At 37.2% G+C, this 25,668-nt stretch overlaps 1 protein-coding gene across 20 annotated transcripts in view; it reads right to left on the reverse strand.

Moving 5' to 3' along the window:
- STARD13 (StAR related lipid transfer domain containing 13) overlaps positions 1 to 25,668 on the reverse strand; it is a 750,665-nt gene that overhangs the window by 47,399 nt on the left and 677,598 nt on the right. For all 20 annotated transcript variants that reach the window (XM_072616415.1, XM_072616414.1, XM_072616416.1 and 17 more), the window contains one exon: positions 1,995 to 2,058. In XM_072616415.1, coding sequence (XP_072472516.1) covers positions 1,995 to 2,058 — 64 coding nt within the window. The remainder of the gene's footprint in view (positions 1 to 1,994; positions 2,059 to 25,668) is intronic.

Here is a 25,668-nt window from a genome sequence, read left to right on the forward strand (position 1 = left end):
TCGGATCATGCTGACAGAAGGCACCCTATCTCCTTAAAAAAGCAAAACCAACCCTCATCTATGCCTTCTAGGAAACTAGTACTTTTCTAATATTTAGGCCCAGAAGGCAATCACTTGTCCAGGTTGCAGGTTCCTATGTGTCTTCAGGAAGTCTGGAGGTATTCCTCAGCTTTCAGTGAGCTGGATGACTACATCCCCAAGATAAACCTTTATAGGACTTCCTTTCATTGGTTAAACAGCCCTGAACTTTATAGACTGGAGAAAGGGGTTATGGTTTTGTATTCACTTCAGTTGTGTTTCTTTTTCTAGCCAGTATCTTGCCTGACTTTTCATGAAGGTATAACGACAAGAAGTACTGCTGCTTTGATTTTTTCCTTTATGTCTCATTTTCCCCAAGTCATTTGAAGCTTCAACGAAGTACAGGTCATGGTCTTTGAGTTCTATTTTAGTTTTAAATCATTCAGCTTCTGCTGAATACCTATCTGTGTTTTGCATTCTGCTTTAGTTAATATCTTACAAGTATCTGTGTAGGGATTTAGAGCAGTTGAGTTCATAATGTAAAACAAGGATTTATTTTTAGTTGTTTTCTAGTGTCATAACCATGGCTATTGTTGACATCTGTGAGTAGGTGGACAGTAGATGGCTAACTAAAAAACTAAGACCACCACCCTTTACTATATGCCACCCTGTCCCCCAACTTCACAATTTGAAAAGGAATCTGTCCTCAGGACAGCTGTGATTAAGCAATGATTTTTAAAAAATTTTGATAGGTAATCAAATTAAGTAGGAAAACCCAACATAGCAGTCCTTCACTATAAATTAAGTTTCTGGAAGAGCATTCACATAGTTAAGATGTCATAAAGTCAATAAATTAATGGTGATATCAAAAATATTTCATGTGTGTAATTTTCAAAAGCTGGCAATAATTAAAAAGGAATAGTATCATTTTATTTTAGCAAAGATGAAATGATACTATTAATTTTATTATTTTCTCTAGAAACATGCCACTATATAATTTTTGCAACAGCCTCTCACACACACACACACACACACACACACATCATAAGTATGTTTGTACAGTATGAATGGATGTAAATCCTTAGGGTTTCCACACTTCAGGCACAAAGGTGTGGCTCCTCTTGGCTTCAACAGAAAGAACTATGTGTGTACTCAGAGCAAAATTTGACCCTTATACATCAAATAATGTGCACATTTCTCAAGAGGGCTATTCAGAATGGCAGCTGTTGTGAGGTTTATTCCCATATTCTTCCCTGTTATTTTGATTGGAAAAAACCACTCAACTTTTAATGTTCCTTTGGATGTTCCTTTGCATTTTTTGCTTATTTTCCTTCAAATTCTAAGCAAAGTTCAAAACTGTGCTTTTGAGGTAAGCTTTTACCAGAATCTAACTGTGCTTTTTTTAAAGAGCATCAAGTCAAGCTTAAGATTATCTTAGTTTCAATTAACTCAAAATTGGCTCTGAAATCATCAGTTTCCATACATACATAAATATACATGCTTATACACACTTCTCACCCACCCCAGAATGTGAAATTCATTCTTTTTCCAAAGCTGCAAATTATGTTTTCTCTTTTTCTGAAGAAAAAAACCCAAAAAACAAAAAGTGAAGATTTCTTGTATGACGGAAGAAGATAAGCATATGGCCTTCCATATGGCCACACACTCCCCCTTTCATTAACTGTACAAGTTACTGACCCAGCCTGCAAAGACTAACTTATGAATAATTATGACAAGCATTATAGTTATTTTAAGGTATTATAGATCCCTGTGCAAACCCTTGGGGAAAAATGACAAGAAAATGGTGTGTTGTACGGCATAGCTAATACAATATTAAAAAAAAAAAACCCACATCCTACAAGCTTCAAAATTTTGCCTCTCAGCATTAAAATGGAACATTCATCTAGTTCAAAACTATAGAAGTATGGTTATTCTACTGTTACAGTCACTGTTTTGATTCAGATTTCCTCACCTACCTTTTTCCTTTGGATGTTCACATCAAGTTTCATTGGGGCACACCTGTTCAATGTGTTGAGTCGTCTACAAATAAAGCAAGACAACATTACCACAAACAATACTGAGGGCAGAAAACCCTCCACAAAACTTCTTTTCAGTTTCTTTTACGAGCATCCTTGTAACATCAGCAAACAGCAATCTGTATTCTTTTTATGCTGCCACGCCAGGACATGCACTATTAAAAATATGTTGATAAATTAAACAGGCTTTTAAGCATTTCAACATGTTGTTTGGAAAAATTGGTATTTTAGAGATGGTCTTTAACTTTTCATGTTTTTAAGACATTCAACAGTCATTCTAGAAATTTTCATGATCTAAAATAACAAACTTCCCAAACTCATGAGAGAAGAGAGCATTTTATCACATTCACATTTATTCACGTTATCACTTGAGGGCCTAGATCCTTAAAAATTGGGCCAAAAAGTACTTCCTATCATGGTGAGGAAGGTTTAGCTTTGGAAATTTTATTATAATGTTTTTTAATACTTTATGGGAAGGAGAAGTTGTTTACTTGAATAGCTTTAAATGACAGAAACTAAGAGAACATTTGAATCGAATTTGTTTAGCCTTTAAATTATGTTCACTGCTTTAGAGTCCTTACTTTATTCACTCAACAAACACTTATTAAACCTTTAACAAATGTAACACACCATTAATAGGTACTGAGGAAGAGACAAAAATAAACAGGGTACATGTCCCTACCCAGAAGGAATTTTTAATGTAGTAGGAATAAGTAAGTAAAGTTGTTGGATGTAGATAAAAAATAACAGTATATTATAGGAAACTATGAGTGTTGTGAGGGCCCAATAATCCAGAGTGTTTTTTCTCTCTTTTCTCATTTTTGCCAGAAGGTTGTGAGGGGAAATGAGATAGGAAACTAAAAACACATTTTTTTTTTTTTGGATTATGGTTTGATTAGGAGAGAAGTGAAACTATTGGTCAAAATTATGTTTTCCCATTATCTGTAGCTTTCATTTATCTGCGTCATTTAATTTTCTTATACTCCAATATTTAAAATGTCTGATTTCTCATCAACTGTGAGTATTCCATCAGTGAAGATAAAGTCATCCATATTTTCTCATCCTGTGTGGTTCTTATGTAGGTCTTTGTAGAAATCTACATAGTCTACTAGAGACCTGCCTCACCTCTGGACATTTTAATATTTCATGGACACCAAGAACAATATCTGGGCAGTTAATGAGTTTTCATCAATTATTCTTGATAGATGAATAGTTCAACTTCTGTTCCAGATATAAATGCCCTTGATTATATCTTGTTACTTTTTACATATATGTCACCAACAGCCATATCCTAGAGTCCACATAAACCAAACAAACATCTTTCAATTGTCCTTTGCATCATGTACTATTTGGATTCTTCTGATACTGTGGTGTTTCATTATTTATAGGTATAAAGCTCCACTGGGAATCACAGTACAAACTGTGGGGATAGAGCTTGTGATCTCTGAGAGCTCTATCTAATTTCTCAAATGCAATTCAGCTCACTCCCCTCCTGTTCAATTCTGTAATTGGCCCTGTGAAATATATATATGCAAGCTCTAATAAGGATTAACTTAATGCCCTGCCCATATAGATGCATATTATTACGTTCGATGTAATCAGCACAATGTCATCACAAAACAGGAGCATGTAGAGGACACCCCAGTGAATCAATACAATGTTGGTTAAGTTGTGAATCATGAGAAATTCAAAGAAATACTGGAAGACTTACTTAGAAAGAATATGTAATGAAAGAAACAGAACCTGAATATATATTTATACACACACACACACACACACACATATATATACCACACATATACATGTATATATATATATGAATGATGACTAAAATAACATAAAGTGATACAAAACCAAAATACATCAGAATTCAGATCATAGACACTACCTATGAACTAATGATAAAATGTATTTAAGTGCTGTCAGTCACAATTACTGTGTTAGTTTGTTTTACTTTTTTAAGAGAGAGAGGGAGTTTTGCTGAGAACTGAGAATGTTGTAAACATGCAAAAAAAATCAATAAACCTTTTAAAAATAAATATAACTACTAAGTATGTACTTATACCTCATAATATTAATAAACAGATGGCCACTGAATAAAGTTCTTTCTGGTTATATCTATCAAGGAATCTTATTTACTACTAATCCCCCTCATTATAATTTGCCACCAGAAGGAAGTCAAATGGAATTGGAGTCCATTTTGCAGATTACCTATTTGGTCACAGTCAAAGATTTTATTACTTGGTGGACAAATTATTGGTGATGATGAGGCTTTCCAAACTTGGCAGGTACCTGAAAGAGTTGTCATCAAATGATATGATAAAGGTAAAGTACTTTGCATAAGGGACACCTTGCCTGAGGAGTCTTCAGGTTTGAGATATGTTCTGAGCCAAATGCTTAAAAAAACAAACAAACCCACAATGCATATGTTCCACAAAGGGATGGGTAGACTTTTGCAGGTGATTTTCTAAAGCAGAATGTATCTTAGCGTTTTTCACACCATTCAGTCTGTTTTGCGACTAAGAAGTAGTCTTTTGTAGAGAATCACCTACAAAAACCTACCTATTTCTTGAAAAATGCCCTCAGTGCGTGTGTGTGTGTGTGTGTGTGTGTGTGTGTGTGTATGAGTATACAGATGTAGACAGACATGGGAAAATCTGTATCTAAAATTCTTGTGAAGAATTAGGCACGTGAACCAGTAGTTACTGATATCTTCTTGGATATCCTATTTTGTAGTAATAGCATTCACGGTACACTCTTTCTTCTGGAATTTTCTCTATCATATCTTAAAAATTCGCTTTTGATTGCTTTTAAAACTGAATAGGCTCCAGCACAGATATCCTCTGTATTTATTCAATCTAGTATAGAAATTCTTCCTGACTTCATTCTACTGAAATCCATTTCTAAATCATTAGTACATTGTCAACTAAGATGTCCAAAGGTTATGATTCCATGTCTATAGAAACACTAACAAATTTCCCTTATTTCATATCTCTCTCTTGTCCCCTTTCCAATTTTATGCATAAAATTCCTTGGAATAATCTGGCTAAATTTTTTCAGGTTCATTTCCCCTTTGAGTTGGCTTTTGCTGTTCTGCGTAATTACTCTGCTTATAATCTTTCATCATCTAATTCTGTAATATTTTGTAACTGATCATATGTCCTAAATTCATGTTTCTCTTCACTGTCATTTCTCTCTGCCTGGCAAATGTTATGTTTTTATTAGTCAAGATATTTTTCTAGGTTCTTTTGGCCTCCTCATTGTAATGACTGCTTTACAGTGATTGAACTTCCCTGAGAAATAGGGATAATGAAAGTCAATGCCTTTTTTTTCCTTTTTTTTTTTTTTAACCAATTTCTCATATTTTATAGGCCAAAGATAATTTGAATAGGTTGTGCTAGAGCAGCTGCAATTGTGTCTAATAATTATCTTTATCCTTTCTTCTCACTTGGTGTCAATTTTGATCTTTGTTTTAGCAATTAATGATTTGATTGAACATAGCTAATTCTGAAATGACACTTATGTTGGTAATGAGCCATTTCCTGAAAAGAAAGTCAATTTCAATTTTTTTAGTGATGTTGTTCAAGCATAAGACTTTCCATCAATTTTCTTAAATAATGTAGCTATGATCCCAGGTGTGAAGTTCCGCATTTTTGATTTTCATTTCTTAATCCTGAATTATATTTCCCAACTATTTCTGCCATGTCTTCATGTGCCCACTTTTGCATAGAGGTCATCCAGGACTGAAGTACATTTTGACTTGGCTTGGAAAATCTTGTCAAGCTTATCACAAAATTTCTTTAGTGCTAAATCTTTGCAATAGACACTGGTCTACTTTTTGCAAATATCTTCTTCATAGTCCCCCTTGCCTCACCAGAAGCACAGCAAAATGATAGGACCAAGCCTTCTACAAAAAGATCTTTCTTGTCCTTGGGCATGTGATGAAATCAATTCTGTTAATTCTTTTATTCTACTATCCAAGAATAAGCTAGGAGCTATCTTGATTTAACTGAATGGAATGAGTCTTCTGTCAATGACCAGCTCAGACCTTCTTTGTGATGTCTTCTCTGATTAGTGTTCTCTTCCTCATTTTTTCTTGCGTTAAACTTGGTTGCATACTGTTGTGTCCTTTAGAAGAATGTAAGCATCGTGAGGGCATTCACTTTAGGTTTTTGTTTTGTTTTGGTTTTTTGGAATGAGACATTTAATAAACACTCACTGAATTACTGAATTGGAGTTTCTTTACATCTTCAGGTTTCAGTTTTGGTAAGAATGGAAAAGGCTTAGTTCCTCTTATGTTGCATCATTTAGTTCATTACAGGACAAAGATCTTACATCCTGAAGCCAATACCTATAAGTGGCCTAAGAACTGTGTAATTCTTAGCACCCTCTGTCTCCCTTATCATTTGCCACCAGATGGAAGTCAAATGGAATTGGAATCCATTTTGCAGATTATCTGTTTGGTTACAGTCAAAGATTTTATTAGTTGGTGGACAAATTGTTGGTCATGATGAGGCTCTCCAAACTTGGCAGGTATCTGAGACAGTTATCATCAAATAATATAATGAATGTAAAGGACTTTGCCAGCCTTAAAGGGCTTATGCCGTGTTCTGTCTAATAAGACAGAATATAAGCTCCTTAAGGTAGGGATCATCTTACTTTTGTCTTTTGTGCAAATGATAAATAGTGCATATAGTAAGTGCTTAATAAACGCTAACTGAATGATCATGATTTATTCAGGCTAGACCTTGGACAGTGGGTAGCCTATTACCAACTCTTTATCTGAAGACATTAAAGCTTGGTAGAATTCAGCAGCTGGCTTTCGGAATCATGAGGTGTGTCACTGGGTTGTTGTGGAGGATTCATGTCCCATGACCAAGGATAAAATAAATTTGGCTTCATCTTAAAGTACAAAGAACCATTCTGAGCTCTGTAAAATGCTGAGTGCATCATCTTAATGAAGGTAGATGAAAAAAGAAACCCTAACAGTTTTTTTTCCTGCTTTATGTGCAAAAAGAAGTACAGAAGTCTTTGTTATACTTCAGTATGCTTTTTGACCCATTCAGTGGAGCTGTGGTTGCCTTTTAAAAGCTGAGACCCACGTGACAAAAGAACTGATCTTCTTTTCTCTTTCAACCCTTCTGTTTTTCAGATGTACATATCTATCCCTTACCTCTCTCTCCTAAGTTCTAGTCTCACCATACCAACTGCCTGTTGGGCATCTTTAGAGATGCCCCATTCTTAGTTCAAACTCAACGTGTCTAAAACGTAACTGATCACCTTTCCCTCTAAACCTGATTGTTCTCTTAACTTTCCTAGTTCTGTTGCAGATACTAGCACCTCAGAATTGTCCTCAATTCTTCCACTTCTCTTATTCTTTCCCCTTCCCATTGCTCGCTCATATCTGATCTGTCACCAAGTGTTGTCAATTCTACCACTTCAACATCTCATACATCTATCCCCTTCTTTCCATTCACCATCACCACCTTAGTTTAGACAAGCATCACATCTCACCTGGACTACAATAAAAGCTTCCTAAATGAACAACCTGCTTCCAGAACCTTCTTTCTCCAATCTACCCTTCACACAGTTGTAAAAAACAAAACAAAACAATCTTTCCAGTAAAGAAATCTGCCCATTATCATTCTCCTGCTCACAACTTTTTTGGGGCTCCTTATTTGCTCTAGAAAATACTCCTCACATTAAGAACAGGTCTATATTAGTGCAAATACATGAACTTGGAGTAGAGATGAGTGACTCATATGTAAATTATCACCTCTCTTTCACACCCATCGCAATTACAAATCACTTTTCCTGTATGATTCTTGTCCACCTTGTTACACAAATGTTCTCTAGAAGATTATGAATCAAATGAATACCATGCAGAATCCCAAAGGTATTTTTCCACTTACAAATACACAATTCATTCTGACTACAAACAGGATCAAAGTGGAGCTGAGATGTGACTGACTTTGCGTAATGAACAACTCATACACATAGCATAATTCAAGATTTACTTCTCTCCCAGTACACCTTTGAGGTAGGTTATATAAGTAGTATCATTTGCATTTTATAGATGAGGAAAATATGGATGAGAAAGGTTAAGCAACTTGTCTGTACATATAGCTAGAAAGTGTCAGAGTCAAGATTTGAACTTCCGTCTCTGGATTCTAAGACCAGCATTCTCTCTTCTGTAGTATTTAGCACAGCACCAGGTACATAGTGAGTGCTTAATGCTTACTGACTGCCTTCTTCTCTATAGGATTATTCATAGAATCTACTGCTTACTTATATTGAGAGACAAAGAGAAAAAACCTGTGATACCAAACAGAACATTTCCAACCCAACCATGGGGCAAAGAAAATGAATATGGTTATGTCAACAAAGTAATTAGTTTTTTGGGAAGAAAAATCTTTTACCAAACTAAAGATTTATTATAATGTCCTTGTTTCCAACTTTTAGTTCAAGAATCCATTAACATGACTAACATAGCTACTTAAAAGTGAAAAGAAATCTAGTTTCAAAAACTGAAATTTGAAGTTCTGAAGGATCTACCAGAATGAAAAGAGAAATAAAGACAAAAGACAAGTGGAAAGGGAAAATGTAATTCGTGATTCTCACTCTGGCCTTGATAATATTTTGTTAGGGAACATTATAATAATTGCTTCTGTGATTCACCAAGAGATCACTTTCATCTAATTTTGGCAGATAATGGAGCTTCACAGCTGCAGAAGACAAAACAATGGACTTATCAGTTTGGAGTTGTACTTCTTTTCAATGTAAGGAAAAAAGACAAACTTTCTTTTCTAGTAATCAAGTTTTATAAGAATAACTCCCTCTCTTCTCTCATCAGAAGTCAGATTGGTCAGTTAGTATCCTGCTCGCACTGGCACAAACATCAGTTTTTCAATGGCATTTCCAACATTCCTGCCCAAGGAAGCAAGAAAAGTGACAACCAGGGGTAGCAATTCATTTGCCACATGTGCTTTGAATTGAGCTCAGGCTGTCTGAACTTCTCACCTTTTGCAGATGTGTCAGTGGATGCAGGTACCTAACCAGTCCAGTGTTCTCACTATTGCCCTGGGTGTGGCATAGGGAGACTTGATGAAACAAAATTATCTGAAGGAATGATCATTACTGACACAGATCAAAGCCAGGGGGAAACATCCGTGTGTGCGTGTGTGTGTGTGTGTGTGTGTGTGTGTGTGTGTGTATGTACAGTATTGCTGTAGGGCATGGGAAAGGTCTTAATGTCTTCAAAGTTCATGTAAACATAGATTTTGGAAAGAAGGGCAGCAAAACATATGCCAAATAAGCAACTATGGTATGTAACCTCATGAGGGTTGGGCCTTAAAAAAAAATCATAGGCCATCAGACAAGAGAGCTCAATGGTATTTGGGGAGGGGAGAGTAATGGGGGAAAGAGCATTGTAAAAATAGAATGGTATCTGTCACGGTGTTATAGTAGTGGCCTGGAATGGCATGATCAAAGGTCGACTGATGTTTTCATTACAGCCCCTCTCTTTTCAAGGGGTCATGTTGTGGCCATAAATATTGAGTTCTGTTCCTTCAAAATGAGGCTGTACTCACAAACAACTGGTTTTTTTTTTTCTTTTTCCAGAGAGACAAAAAGGCAAACTAAAGAATGAGCTAAGCTTCTGTGCCAAAAATGAGATGTTACGAAACAAAAATCCAGATGTTCACCAAAGCAGTGACATAGTATTTTAGTTGATTTCCAAAGGAAAATAGGTCAAGCTCTGATGAATATGAGACATCATAGAAGGGGGAGCGGGAGGCATAGGAGGAAGGGAAAGATCATGGCTTTCTAACATTCATCTAACAACCATTCATCAAGTTTAAAGCATCTACTGCATATAAGTCACTATGCGATATCAAAATGTAATTAACACAGACTCCCTCTCTTCTATAATTGAATGCTAAGAAAAATACCTACACAAATAATTCATGACATGGGGTAGAGTTAGTTAAGTGCTAAGGAGGGATTTGGGCAAAGTCCTATGAAAAGTCGTTAGAGGGAAATTCCCCTTTGGGGTGGTGGTAATCAGGAAAACTTCATAGAGAATGTAATACCTAGTTCAGTGCCTTGAAGAAAAGGAAAGGGCTCAAAAGATGGAGATGCCTCAGAGGAACCACTTGAAGTAAAGGCATGTAGAAGAGGAAAGGGGAGAATCAGAAAAGAGGACAAAGAAGAGTCTAGTTAGGTTGGAAGTAGAGAATATGAAGGCACATAAACATAAGGCTAGGAAGGTAAACTGGAACCAGATTAGAAAAGGATCTTAAAAACAAGGAGTAGGGATTTACTGTTTTTCAGTCAATGGAGAGTCACTGAAAATTTTAAAATACAAAAGTGACATATCAGAGTAGGGAACTTGGGTATGGGAACTCTCTATATGGAGTATGTGGAGAAAGGGAGCATCTAAGACCTACTTCAGTCCCTTCTGAGATGACCCCTTTAATGGGAAGAGAGAATTCCAGAAAGCTAGTCACTGTGTACAATGAATGCTTTGTCCTGGCTGGACAGGATTTAAAAATTCATTTGTGGCATTTTTACAATCCTGAAAATTTTGACTAGGGAAGAAGTGTTGTGAGTAAAAGTAAAGTTACCATTGCTTTTGTGATAACTTGTTCTTAGTGAATCATTCATTACATGAAGAAAGCAGAAAGTGATGGCTTAGTATTGCTTAACTGCTGTTGACATTATAACATGGTACTGCTACATTCCTGATATCAAGTCAGCTCTCACCCTTTGACAATAAAACTAATTTCCTGTTTCACGCTGTTGTTATTGTTTAGATTGTTTAAAAAGAGTGCCATGAAGTATTCAATACATGGTTTTAAAATTTAGAAACAGACTCTTTGCCCTTAGGACATTTAGAGAGAAGTCAGAAAATAACAATGCAATGTAGACACAGATGGGAAAATTGTCTTCAGGGGAAAAAATGGAAAGTACTTTAGGTGTGGTGGTGGTATACAAGGCCCGGGACTTTTGTGAGGTAACATGATGGGCATTTATGTATTCTGCTTTATAATATTATGCTGTATGAAAAGAATATAAAAGTACTTGTATAAATATTCTAGTATTGAAAAATATTTGTGTAGAGGATCTTAAAACCATAGTTGATGAAATGCCAACCTTCTATCATTATTGTTTTTTATTTTAATTATTATTATATACCACTCTTTTACCAAACTTAAAGCAAAGAGCAATCTTTAGCTATGTAGCTGGAGATTAAAGAGCAACACACACATACTACAAATCTCATCATGAGAATGGAGGAAGGAATGGACAGAGATTCCTATGTGAATGATTCCTGGTTCTTTGGCGGACTAAAAGCTAAAAATTTTTTTAGAGTGTGGTCAAAGCCATGCCATACAGTCAGTGATGTAATAACCAAAGGAGCTTACATGATCATAGGCTGTACATTAGAGCACAGTGTCAAGAACTCCACAATGGTCAGAACACATTTATTTAAATGTTTTCTCCCACAGTTTGGAGCTATACCCAAAGGGTTATAAAACTGTGAACATTCTTTGACCCAGAAATATCACTACTAGGTCTATATCACAAAGAGATGAAAGAAAAAGGAAAAGGATCAATATGAACAAAAATATTTATAACAGCTCTTTTTGTGGAAATTGATGGGATGCCCATCAATTAGAAAATGGTTGAGCAAGTTGTGGTATATGATTGTGATGGAATACTGTTGTGCTATAAGAAATGATGAAGGTGGTAGTTTTAGAAAATCGTGAAAAGACTTATATGAACTGATGCAAAGTAAAGTGAGCAGAGCCAGAAGAATACATACTAACTGCAATATTGTAAAGATGATCAACCGTGAGATACTAAGCTACTCAGATCAATAAAATGATCCAAGATGATGCCAAAAGTCTTATGATGAAAAATGATATCTGCCTCCAAAGAGAGAACTGATAAACTCTGAGTGCAGACTGAAGCATACTTTTCCACTTTATTTTTCCTGTTTGTTTTTTGTTAATTTTTTTCAACATGGCTAATACAGAAATATGATTTGCATGAATTCACACATATAGGGAGTATATATAATATTACTTGCCTCCTCAATGGGTGGGAGAGGAGAAAGAAGAAGGGAGAAAAGTTGGAATTCAAAATGTTTGAAAAAAGAGAATTTAAAAACAAACTAGCAAAAAATAATAAAGAGAAGGAAGAAAAAACATTCTATCTTCCTCAGACTATGAGCTTCTTGAGAGGAAGAATTTTTTTTCTAGGTATCCCCAGGGATTTTGTATAGTGGCTGGCACATAGTAGGTGCTTAATAAATACTTAGCAAGGGAGGTATAGCTAAGAGAGTGAGAAAAAGGCTGAGACTTGCCTGAGCTTTCCCAAATTTCCCTCCAAAAAACTTAAAATAATTCATCAAAACAAATTCTGGAAGAGCAGAACCCACAAAAAGATGGTGTGAAATAATTTTTCAGCCCAAGACAACTTACAAGGTCAGTAGGAAAGGCCTGTTTTGTGAAGGGTGGAGAGGTAATGGAATGCAGTCCAAGACAGACCACACCACTAAAAGCCAAGCTTCAGCAAAGCAGCAGCAGGTTGAGGAGGTGACTGAATCAGTAGCAGCTTCTAGAACTCTAAGTCCAAAGATCGTAAGGAGGTTGGACAGTAAGATGGAAGAAGGGGGCAGAGCCAAGATGGCAGAGTAGAAAGATGCACATATGCTAGCTCTTCCTCCATAGCCCATAAAATACCTGTAAAAAATGACTCTTGGCAAATTCTAGAGAAGTAGAAGCCACAGAATGACAGAGTGAAAGAGGTTTCCAGCCCAGGGTGGCCTGGAGGGCGACCAGGAAAGGTCACTCGCACCAGACATAGGGTGGTCACGAGATTCCTGGGGGGGCAGGACCAGAGAAGGCTTTGGGGACAGCGTCCCCAGAGGCAGGGGTTCCAGGATCCCTCAACCCACAGGTGCCAAACACACTTTCAGAGGTTTGGAGGTCAGTGAGAGAGCTTTTTCTAAGGGCAAGAGGGGAGCAGGGCCCCCTTCTGTCCCAAGCTGCAGGTGACAGCAGCACCAACAGCATCCCTTTGTGGAGCATTCAGCCTAAACGCCTTGGGGGAATTGAGCACCTGATCTGAATCTCAGCTTCTAGCCAGTCAGGAAGTAAACCACCACCCCACCCCCCCTCTCGATTGTGCCACCTTGGAGGAACTGAGAACTTATAGGTCCTCTCCTCTTGACAAAGGACTCAAAAGTCAACTAACTGGCTGGGGAAAATGCCCAAAAGAGGGGAAAAAAATAAGACTATAGAAGGTTACTTTCTTGGTGAACAGGTACTTCTTTCCATCCTTTCTGATAAGGAAGAACAATGCTTACCATCAGAGGCCTCCAAAATAAATATGCAATGGTCTCAGGCCCTGAAAGAGCTCAAAAAAGATTTTGAAAATCAAGTAAGAGATGTGGAGGAAAAATTGGGAAGAGAAATGAGAGCAATGCAAGAAAATCATGAAAAGCAAGTCAATAGCTTGCTAAAGGACACACAAAAAAATGCTGAAGAAAATAACACCTCTAAAAATATGCTAACTCAATTGGCAAAAGAGGTCCAAAAAGTCAGTGAGGAGAAGAATGCTTTAAAAAGCAGAATTAGCCAAATGGAAAAGGAGGTTCAAAAGCTTACTGAAGAAAACAATACTTTAAAAATGAGAATGGAGCAGATCCTTGCTAATGACTTTATGAGAAACCAAGAAATTACATATATATAAAAAAAAAAACCAAAAAAAACCCCCAAAAGAATGAAAAAATAGAAGACAATGTGAAATAGCTCTTTGGAAAAACAACTGACCTGGAAAATAGATCTAGGAGAGACAATTTAAAAATTATGGGACTACTAGAAAGCCATGATCAAAAAAAGAACCTAGATATCATCTTTCCTTTTAAATTTGTTTATTTATTTATTTTTAGATTTCAACATTCATTTCCACAAAATTTTGAGTTCCAATTTTTCTTTCCATCTCTCCCCTCCCCCCACCCCATAATACCTTGCATTCTGATAACCCCTTCCCTCAAAGTATCCTCCCTTCTATCACACCCCACTCTTCCCTTACCCCCATCTTCTCTCTTTTCTTGTAGGGCAAAATAAATTTCTATACCCCATTATCTGTATTTCTTATTTCCCAGTTATATGCAATAATAATTCTCAACATTCGTTTCTAATACTTTGAATTTCAACTTCTCTCCCTTCCTCCCTCCCTACCCATCCCCACTGAGGAGGCAAGCAATTCAATACAGGCTATATATGGTGTCATTTTGCAAAAGACTTCCATAATAGTCATACTGTGTAAGACTAACTATATTGCCCTCCATCCTACCCTGTCCCCCTTTTTTTCCTATTCTCTCATTTGACCTTGTGCCTTTGCAAAAATATTTACTTCTAGTTACTCTCTTCTCCCATTTGCCCTCCCTTCTACCATCCCCCTCACCCTACTTGTCCCCTTCTCCTTTGCTTTCCTGTAGTGTAAGATAGATTTTCATACCAAATTTAGTAAGCATGATATTCCCTCCCTAAGACATATGTGAAGAGAGTAAACTTCACTTTTGCCCTTTCACCTCTTGCCTTTTCTCCCCCAACTGAACAAGATTTTTCTTATCTCTTTTATGAATGATAGCCTGCTCCATTTCATTTCTCCCTTTCTCCTCCCAATATTTTCCTCTCTCACCTCTTAATTATTTTTTATGGATATCACCTCTTCTGATTCAACTCAACCTGTACTGTGTGTGTGTGTGTGTGTGTGTGTGTGTGTGTGTGTGTGTGTAATCTCTCCACCTACCCAAATACTGAAAAAAGTCTCAAGAGTTACAAATATTATCTTTCCATGTAGGGATGTAAACAGTTGAGCTTTGGAAAGTCCTTTATGATTTCTCTTTCCTATTTACCTTTTCATGCTTCTCTTGATTCTTATGTTTGAAAGCCAAATTTTCTATTCAGCTCTGGTCTTTTCATCATGAATGCTTGAAAGTCCTCTATATTACTAAATGACTATACATTCCCTAGAAGTATTATACTCAGTTTTTCTGGATTGGTGATTCTTGGTTTTAATCACAGTTCCTTTGACTTCTGGAATATCCTATTCTAAGCCCTTCGATTCCTTAATGTAGAAGCTGCCAGATTCTATGTTATCCTGATTGTATTTCCACAATACTTGAGTTATTTCTTTCTAGCTGCTTGCAATACTTTCTGCTTGACCTGGGAACTCTGAAATTTGGCCTCAATATTCCTAGAAATTTCTCTTTTTGGGCCTCTTTCAGAAGGTGATCGGTAGAGTCTTTCAATATTTATTTTGCCCTCTGGTTCTAGAATATCAGGGCAGTTTTCCTTGATAATTTCATGAAAAATAATGTCTAGGCTCTTTTTTTGATCATGGCTTTCAGGAAGTCTCATAATTTTTAAATTGTCTCTTCTGGATCTATTTTCCAGGTCAGTGGTTTTTCCAACGAGATGTTTCACATTATCTTCTATGTTTTCAATCTTTTGGTTTTGTTTTATAACTTCTTGGTTTATCTCATAGTCATTAGCTTCCCTGAACTCCACTCTCTTTTAAAGAACTATTTTGTTCAGTGAGCCTTTGAAACTTCTTTTGCATTTGGTTAATTCTGCTTTCTAAAGCCTCCTTCTCCTCACTGGCTTTTTGGACCTCTTTTTACAATTGAGTTAGACTCTTTTTAAAGGTATTACTTTTCTCAGCATTTTTTGGTTCTCTTTTAGCAAACTGCTGACTCACTTTGCAAGCTCTTCTATGACCTGAGCCCATTTCATATTCATTTTGGAGGTACTGGATGCAGAAGTCTTGACTCCTGTGACAGTATGCCTTGTTCTTCCTCATCCAAAAGGATGGAAGGAGATGCCTGTTCACCAAGAAAGCAACCTTCTATGGTCTTATTTTTTCCCCCTTTTTGGGTATTCTCCTAGCCAGTTACTTCACTTCTGAATCCTTTGTCAAGAGGAGGGTCCTAGTGCTCCTCCTCCCCCCAGTACTGTGCTCAGGGCTGATATTCAGATCAGCTGCTCAGTTCCGCCAGAGGCTTTCACCTGCACTTCTTGGACAATGGACCCAGGTTGCTTCCGTGGCCACTGTACCCACCTGCCAGCTACTGCTGCTGCTGCCTCAGCTGTCACGTGGGGCCAGTGCTGGGGAAACCCTGCTCCCCTCTTGCCCAGCTGGGAAAGCCCTCCCACTCTGACCTTTGGAGCTTTCTTTGTTGCTTGTGGGTTGAGGGATCTGGGACCCTCCTTGCTGGGGATTCTGCCCCAGAGGTCTGTTCAGGTCCTGTTCCTCCCAGAACCAGCTGGGCTCTGCTCAGCTCAGCAGCCTATGAGACAGACCTTTCCTATCGACCTTCCAGGTTACCTTTGGCTGAAAATCTCTTTCACTCTGTTGTTCTGTGGCTTCTGCTGCTCCAGAACTTGTTGAGAATCTTTTTTTATAGGTATTTTGTGGGCTGTGGGGGAAGTGCTAGAGTACATGCATCTTTCTACTCTGCCATCTTGACTCTGTCCCCCCAGACATCATTTTGCATGAAATTATCAAAGAAAACTGCCCTGATATTCTAGAACCTAAATATTGAAAGAATCCACTGATCACCTCCTGAAAGAGACCCAAAAAGAGAAACTCCTAGGAATATTGTGGCCAAATTTCAGATTTCCGAGGTCAAGCAGAAAATATTGCAAGCAGTTAGAAAAAATAATTCCAGTATTGTGGAAATACAATCAGGATAACACAGGATCTGGTAGCTTCTACATTAAGGGATTGAAGGACTTGGAATAAGATATTCCAGAAGTCAAAGGAACTGTGATTAAAACCAAGAATCACCCAGAAAAACTGAGTGTAATACTTCAAGGGAATGTATAGTCATTTAGTGATATAGAGGACTTTCAAGCATTCATGATGAAAAGACCAGAGCTGAATAGAAAATTTGGCTTTCAAACATAAGAATCAAGAGAAGCATGAAAAGGTAAATAGGAAAGAGAAATCATAAAGGACTTTCCAAAGCTCAACTGTTTACATTCCTACATGGAAAGATAATATTTATAATTCTTGAGACTTTTCTCAGTATTCAGATAGGTGGAGGGATTGTACATACATACACACACACACAAACATATACACATATATAGAAAGAGTACAGGCTGTGTTGAATCAGAAGAGATGATATCCACAAAAAAAAATATAAAATAAAAATTAAGGGGTAAGGGAGGAAAATACTGGGAGGAGAAAGGGAGAAATGGAATGGAGCAGGCTATAACTCAAGATAAAGAAAAATCTTGTTCAATAGAGGAGAAAAGGGAGAAGGGGAGAAGGGAAAAGTGAAGCTACTCTCTCCATATATGGCTTAAGGAGGGAATAACATGCTCACTAAATTTGGTATGAAAATCTATCATATACTACAAGAAAGTAGGGGAGGAGGTGACAAGTGGAGTGAGGGGAATGATAGAAGGGAGGGCAAATGGGAGAAGGGAGTAACTAGAAATAAATACTTTTGGGAAGGGACAAGGTCAAATGAGGGAATAAAAAAATAAGGGGGGATAGGGTAGGATAGAGGGCAATATAGTTAGTATTATACAACATGATTATTATGGAAGTCTTTTGCAAAATGATACATATATAGCCTGTATTGAATTGCTTGCCTTCTCAGTGGGGATAGGGAGGGAGGAAGGGAGGGAGGGAAAGAAGGTAGAATTCAAAGTATTAGAAATGAATGTTGAGAATTATTATTGCATATAACTGAGAAATAAAAAAACACAGGTAATGGGGTATAGAAATTTATCTTGCCCTACAAGAAAAGAGAGAAGATGGGGATAAAGGAAGGGTGGGGTGTGATAGAAGGGAGGGCTCATTGAAGGAAGGGATAATCAGAATGCAAGGTAATATGGGGTGGGGGGAGGGGAGAGATGGAAAGAAAAATTGGACAAGTTAAAACGTGAGGTAAAAGCAATTAGTATTAAAACAATTGACTGAGTTAATTACTGAGACTAAATCAGAGACACTTTTAGTTTGGGGAAATGAATTTTGGTGTAAGTCTCCTAGAGACATGTAACTTCAGGTAAAATATGGCTTTGATGGAAAAGTTAAGGTTTTAATGGTAAATTTGATTTTATGATTGTTATTTAAGCAGGAACTAGAACAGGTATAGAAAGGCATGTAAGCCACTTAAGACTTGCCTGAAAAGATGTTCCTTAGCCAATGTGAAATTATAGTTATATCTGAAACCTGGTTATTGGAACTTGCTATTTTAAGATGCTATGGGACTATTAAGAGACTGTTCTTATGAGTCTAACTCCAGGTATGGTTAGCAACAAAGGTGGTCTGAGCCTCCAATCCATGATGCCAATAAGCCTGTGAGGTACTGGTATGAACTGAAAAAGGTGATCTCAGGGGTAGGGTGAGAGAACAGCTGCTCAGCCTAGGCTGAGGTAGGATTCTCCTGACTCAATTTCTCCACTGACACCAGGCAGACTCTAAGCCTCACTGAATGCAAGCTGACAATCTACTCCTGCCTAGAAGTGACATGAAGTTGGGGAGATACTGTTTCCCTGCAATATCCCTACTCCTAGTGGCGATTTCCTGTAGTCAAAAGGTTTATAAGCTTAATACTAGATCTATTAAATTATAGATTGTTGGTAAGGGAACATATGAGGTTAAGTCTAAAATCTAGCTATTAGGCTTAGGACTTTAGACCAACAACAATAAGTTAGAGTCCTTTAATTCTTAGTAATAGGGTGGAGACAATTAGGCCAAGGGCTTATGAAGTTAGCCTGCATAGTTATTATTTGTATCTCAGTTGGTTAATGTTAAAAAAAATCCATTTGTGGTCTATATTGTAAATGCTTTAAAAGAAATATCACCTGACAAAAAGATGGAATTGTGTTATGAGATATGAACTGTGTTAAAAATGAAAAAGAAAACAGAATAGGCCAAATGGTTAAAAAAAAGGTACAAAAATTAAGTGAAGAAAAGAACTTAAAAAGTAGAATTAGCCAAATGGAAAAGGAGGTACAAAAACTCACTGAATAAAATAATTTCCTAAAAATTAGAACTGGGCAAGTAGAAGCTAATGACTACATGAGACATCAAGAAACAATCAAATAAAATCAAACGAATGGAAAAACAGAAAAAAATGTGAAATATCTCACTGGAAAATCAACTGACTTGGAAAATACACCAAGGAGAGAGAATTTAAGAATTACCAGACTACTTGAAAGCCAGGATCAAAAAAAGAATGTAGACATCATCTTTTAAAAACTTGTCAAAAAAAACTTCCCTGATACTCTAACCTGAGGGTAAAATAGAAACTGAATCACATTGATCATCTTTTGAAAGAAACCTCAAAATGAAAACTCTCAAGAAGATTAGAGTCAAATTCCAGCGCTCCCAGGTCAAGGAGAAAATATTGCAAGTAATAAGAAAGTAATAATTGAAATATTGTGGAGCCATAGGATAACACAAGATTTAGAAGCTTCTACATTAAAGGATCATAAGACTTGGAATATGGTATTCTGGAGGGCAAAAGAGCTAGGATTACAACTAAGAATCACACAGCCAGCAAAACTGAGTATAATTCTTACGGGGAAAAATGGATTTTCAGTGAAACAGAGGACTTTTAAGCATTCCTGATGAAAAGATCAGAACTGAATAGAAAATTTGACTTTCAAATATAATGATCAAAAGAAGCTTGAAAAGATAAATAACAAAGAGAAATTGTAAGGGATTCAATAAGGTTAAACTCTTTACATTCTTACATGTGAAGATGATAGTAACTCCTAAGAACTCTTTCATTATTATGACAGTTAGAAGGAGTATATACAGATGGAGGTCATGGGTGTGAGTTGAAGATGATGGGATGACTATCAAAAAGAAAAATTAAGTGCAGAGAGAAGAATGCACTGGGAGAAGGGAAAAGGGAGAAGTAAAATGGATCATCTTATCACATAAAAGAACTGCGAAAGCTTTCACAGTGGAGAAGATGGGATAAGTGGAGGAAAGGGATGAGTTTTACTGTCATAGGATCTGGCTCACAGAGGGAATAAAATGCACACTTAGTTGAGTATAGAAATCTATCTTATTACTCAATGGGAAAATGGAGAAGAAGATATGTGGGAAGGGGCTGATAATGGAAGGTGATGGAGGAGGTAGTAGTCAGAAGCACAACACTTTTGAGTATGGATAGGGTGAAAGGAGAGAGAGTAGGATAAACAGAGGGAAAAATATGGAGGAAAATATACAGCAAACATAACTGAAAAAAATTTATAGCAAGTTTTTCTGATAAAGACCTCATTTCTCATACATATAATGTATGAAAAATTGAGTCAAATTTATAAAAATAAGAGCCATTCCTTAATTGATAAATGATCAAAGGATATGAACAGCCCATTTTCAGAAAAATAAAGGTATCTATAGTTATGAAAAATGATCTAAATCATTACTATTTAAAGAAATGCAAATCAAAACAACTCTGAGGTACAATACCCTTTTCGTACTGCCCCCCGCCTCCCACATACCTATCAAGTAGGTTACTATGGAAGTATAGGAAAATGGAAAATGTTGGAAGGGTTATGGAAAAACTGAAACACTGACGGACTGTTGGTGGAGCTGTGAACTGATTCAACCATTCTGGAGAGTGATTTGAAACTACGGCCAAAGGGCTATAAAACCATATATACTCTTCCGATCCAGCAGTACCACTACTAGGTCTGTATCGCAAAGAGATTAAAAAGCAGGAAGGAAAAGGGTCTACATATACACAAATATTTATAGTAGCCCTTTTAGTGGTGGCAAAGAATTGGAAATTGAGGGAATACCTATCAACTGGGGAACAGCTGAACAAGTCATGTTATACAATTGTGATGGAATGCTGTGCTATAAAAAATGATGAACAGAATGCTCTCAGAAAAACCTGGAAAAACTTACATGAACTGGTGCAAAGTGAAGTGAGAAGAACCAAGAGAACACTGAAAAAAGTAATAGCAATATTATATGATAATTAACTGTGAATGACTTAGTTTTTCTCAGCAACACAATGATCTAAGATAATTGCAAAGGATTTATGATGAAAAATATTACATATATCTCCAAAGAAAAAACTGGTTAAGTCTGGATACAGATTGAAGTTTACTTTTACTTTTAGAAAAAACTTTATTTTCCTTGTTTTTTTTTCTGTTTCTGTTTTCTTTCACAACATGACTAATATGGACACATGTTGTACCTGACTACACATACATAACTTCATATTGCTTGCCTTTTCAATGAGGGGTAGAGTAGCAAGGGAGGGTGAAAATTTGGAATTCAAAACTTTTAAAAACAAATGTTAAAATTGTTTTTACATGTAATTGAGGAAAAATAAATATTAAATGCTTAAAAAATAAATACTGACACATGTGGAGTGAGACTGCAGTTTGGAAAGAACCCTGACAAAATGGAGTATGCGCAAAGGAAGGTGGCCAGCATACTGAAAATGCTGGTGATCATAACTTTCAAGGACTCACTGAAGGAAATGGTGATGCTTAACGAGGAGAAGAGAAGACTTCAAAGAGGCATAAGAGTGTTCTTCAAATTTAGAAGGATGTTATTTGGAAGAGAAATCAGATCTCCGACAGATGTAAGAGTAATGGGCAGAAAAGTTCTGGACAAGCAGATTTCTTCCCTTGCCAGGGAGGGAAGACTGGCTAGTGAGCCCAGGCCTTATGTTCACTCACAGCATGTTTAGTTGATGCAATCCCTATGTGGACTTTGGAGCATGCACAGACATTATGTAATTGGATCTTATCCACCAACCAAATTGTCTTTGTCTGACTCTTTCCTGGAAGGGTATGGTAGAATGAAGAATTGGGGAATGCTGTAAATGTCCATGGCAGAAGAGAGGCTTCAGGACTTTCTCTCTCCCCCTGGCTGGAGAGTCTAACTACCATCTGGCCCACCAGTGCATGACCCTGCTGTTACTTCTATCTTTTTGTATTTTTCTTCCTGTTTTTAGGTAAAGGAGTACTGGAGATGTAACCTTATGAGCTTTGAAAGGTCAGCATGGTGGCTCACCAGGTCCAGGATCTAGAGGCTAGACCAGGTTTTGCAGCCAGCCACACCAGAAGTAATTTTACCACTGAGGTTACAAGATCAGAGTGGGATTAGTTTTGATCTGTTTGGAAGTGACCTTGGTAGGGCCAATGGTAAACAGCAATGGCTTTAAGTTTGAGCTTATTCTTCCTGAGGTCTGAGATGCCATAGGGGAGAGAGTGCTTCCCCATGAGCTGGGGGAAATATTTGTACTTCTATTCTTGCTACCTCTTTGCAGCAAATATCCCAATGTAAAAGGTGGTAGTAGGGATGGCAGCTGCTGCTGCGTTGTTCAGTCATGTCTGACTCTTCATGGCAATGATACTGGAGTGGTTTGCCATTTTCTTCTCCAGTTCATTTTATAAATGAGAACACTGAGATAAGAGTCATATGGCTAGTGCCTGAGGCCAGATTTGAACTCAGGGAGATGAGTCTTACGGACTTCAGACCAAGAACTCTATCTACTTTGCTACCTAGCTGCACTGCAAAAGCTAACTGATACTAACTGGTTAAGTGGAACTGGGTCACTAATCACTACTAGGGCAAACATACCAGAACAGGATTGGAGTCAATAGCATTAAAGAAAGATACCCCTGAACTCTTTAAAGGTAGCTCCCTAGAATCCTGTGGGGGAGATATAGCTGATCTCGCTCTGGAAAACTGAGACTGGAGGGCTTCCACGTAAAAGAAAATTCCAATAAATTACAGCTGTGTGAAGGTGTGGGATAGGCTGCCTCAGGAAATGGTAATCCCTTCTGGAGAGTTTTAAGCAGAGGCAGGATGAGCAATTGTCTAGAATGTTGTAGAGGGAATTTCTGTCCAGGTATAAGCTAGATTAAATTACCTCTAAGGACATCTCTACTATTTTAATTAATTTTTAGTTTTTAACATTTACTTTTATAAGATTATGAGTTTAAAATCCTAGCACACCCCGCCTCCCCCACATCAGACAGCATGCAATCTGATTAGGCCATACAAGGACATCTCTACTATTGCAGCAGCTGGTGGCACAATAGCTAGAGTGCTGCGTCCTGGCGTCAGGAGGATCTGAGTCCGAATCCTGCCTCAAACACTTACCAGATTTGTGACACTGGGCAACTTGCTTCACCTCTGCCTCAGTTTCCTCAACTGCAAAATGGTGATAATAAGAGCACCTACTTCCCTGGATTGTTGTGGGGATCAAATGAGATAATATTTGTAAAACACTTAGCACAGTACCTGGCATATAGCAGGCGCCATATGAATGTTATTCATTTCCCCTCCATCTACTGCTGAGATTTTTTCTGCTTTCTATCTTTCGCTCATCCAGACTATTCCATACAATGATGCACCTTCTTTAAGCATAACTCTGAGCATGTTAGACCCTGTTCAAAAACCTCCATTCAAATTCCTGTCCCCACAGAGTGAAACCCAAAATTTTCTTCTTGGTAACCAAAATCTACCTTTCCTGCCTTACCTCCCATTACTCCCTTGACTATACCTTGTGCTTAAACCCAGTCCAGACCACCCTTCATCCCTTCAACATATCCCATGCTTTTCTATTTATTTCTTCTCTCTAACTTTATTTCTTCTTTCCCTCTAACTCTATCAGCCCAGTTGGAATGAATGTCACTTCCTTCCAGAAATAATCTCTTTCTCCTACGAATTACACAGTATTTTATTTGTACCTCTTTACTGTACTGAACACATTCTAATTTATAGTGCCACGTATGTATGTGTCTGGGCTGTAAGCCCATGATGGATAAGCTTGTGTTATGCTTACTTGCATCCTCTCCTAGCCCCCTGCTTTGGCACACAGAACTAAAATATTTGTTGAATGAATAAAGCTGTATTATTCATTAATAAACATTTATGAGATTTCTACATTGTATTAAGTATTAAAATTACAATCCAGAAATTCAAAATTAGGAATAAATGCAACATTGCATTCTTAAATGCTGAATCTATTTAGCAACACAAGCTAATAATTCCGAATAATCATGCTTTATGGGATTCTTTGTTATGGGTTTACTACTGAAATTCTCATGTATCTCACATACTTCCCTCCTTAGTGTGCTACAATTTGGGAGGTTGGTTGTATGTGATGTGTGCCTTCCAACATATCCCCAAATCTTTCTAACACAATTACCCTTTAGCCTTTGTATTTTGAACACATAATCCATTTTCAAAAGTTTTATCTTTTACTTGTGAAGGTTTTTATACATAAACACAGAAGATGGAAGCAGTCTGAAAGAAATGGACATATTTTATCCAAAATACTCAGCACAGGGAAAAAAGGCAATTTTACCTCTAGTTCAAACAATCTTATCTCATGTCATTCCTGAAAACTTGTGCATACAGCCGTCAGTCATAATACCAAAACAGATTTTCTGCTGTTGTGACTACAATTATCAAAGGCATAGCTGAATATCAGATCCTGAGTGCACTGATGACCTGAGTAAAAATAATCATCCTAAGATAGAGGCAGTATGGGATAATGGATAAAGGACTAGTGTTGGTGACAAGAAAACCTAGATTCTAAGTCTTGCTTCTGACATATACTCCCTGTTTGATCCTAAGCAAATCACTGAATTCTATAAGACAATATGATACAGAGGAACTGCCAGTCTGCATATGTGGAGGAAATTTTACCCTGGGAGTTCCATTAGACCACTGGAAAAATCAAAGGTCTGACAAAGAAGCAAATACATTTTAGATTTGAGCCTTTCTAGTTTTCTGTGATCTACAGAAATATATCATCCTTGGCATTTCAAATAAGTATTTTACAAGTATAGCTAACAACCCTTTAAAATATAAAATCAAACAGAACAGCGTAGACTCATCTCTCCTTTTCTTCCCCCACCTTGATTGGTAGTAAACAAAATAAATGAACTCATTTTTCTACACTGTAGCCTGGCATCCGCCATTACTCACCATGCACGAGTGGTTGGTTGAGTGGCTAATTCCAAAGTCTTTGGCTATTCACTTAATTCTCTCCACCTAGATCTGTCTACTGATGGCTGCTTTTAAGATGGTGCATTTGTCTCATCATCAGAACTCATTACAAAGAGGGAAAATTTCAATCTATTTCTCTCAGCTTTCTATGCCTTGCCCACTCATGGACACCAGAATTGTAGAGGACAAGCCCACTCATTTCTGCTGCTTCAGTATTTATTCCCTTTGATCCTTCAAAACAATGGGGTGGGGCTCCTTTTGTCTTCACCAAATATAGTGTGGGTTTGTTTCTCTCTTGCTTCTCAACCCAAGGAGGGTCTAAGCAAACCTTAAGCCAAAGCCTTCTTTGCTTGAAAGTATTTTCTGGAAATGTATCTTGCCATTAGGAGAGTTCCAAATTCAACAATCCCCTGCCATTCTAAATCTCTTTCTACGTACAAGCCAGTTCCATTTCAATAACATCTATTGTCTGGCACCTTTGTAAATAAATAAATGCAGAAGGAATAACACCCATTCAATAACTAAAGTGAATCATACACAGCTCTTCAAAATATATGGCTTCAAAAACACAAACCAAATT

This window comes from Notamacropus eugenii, chromosome 5 (assembly GCF_028372415.1).
Source record: "Notamacropus eugenii isolate mMacEug1 chromosome 5, mMacEug1.pri_v2, whole genome shotgun sequence".
Taxonomy (NCBI): Eukaryota; Metazoa; Chordata; class Mammalia; order Diprotodontia; family Macropodidae; genus Notamacropus; species Notamacropus eugenii.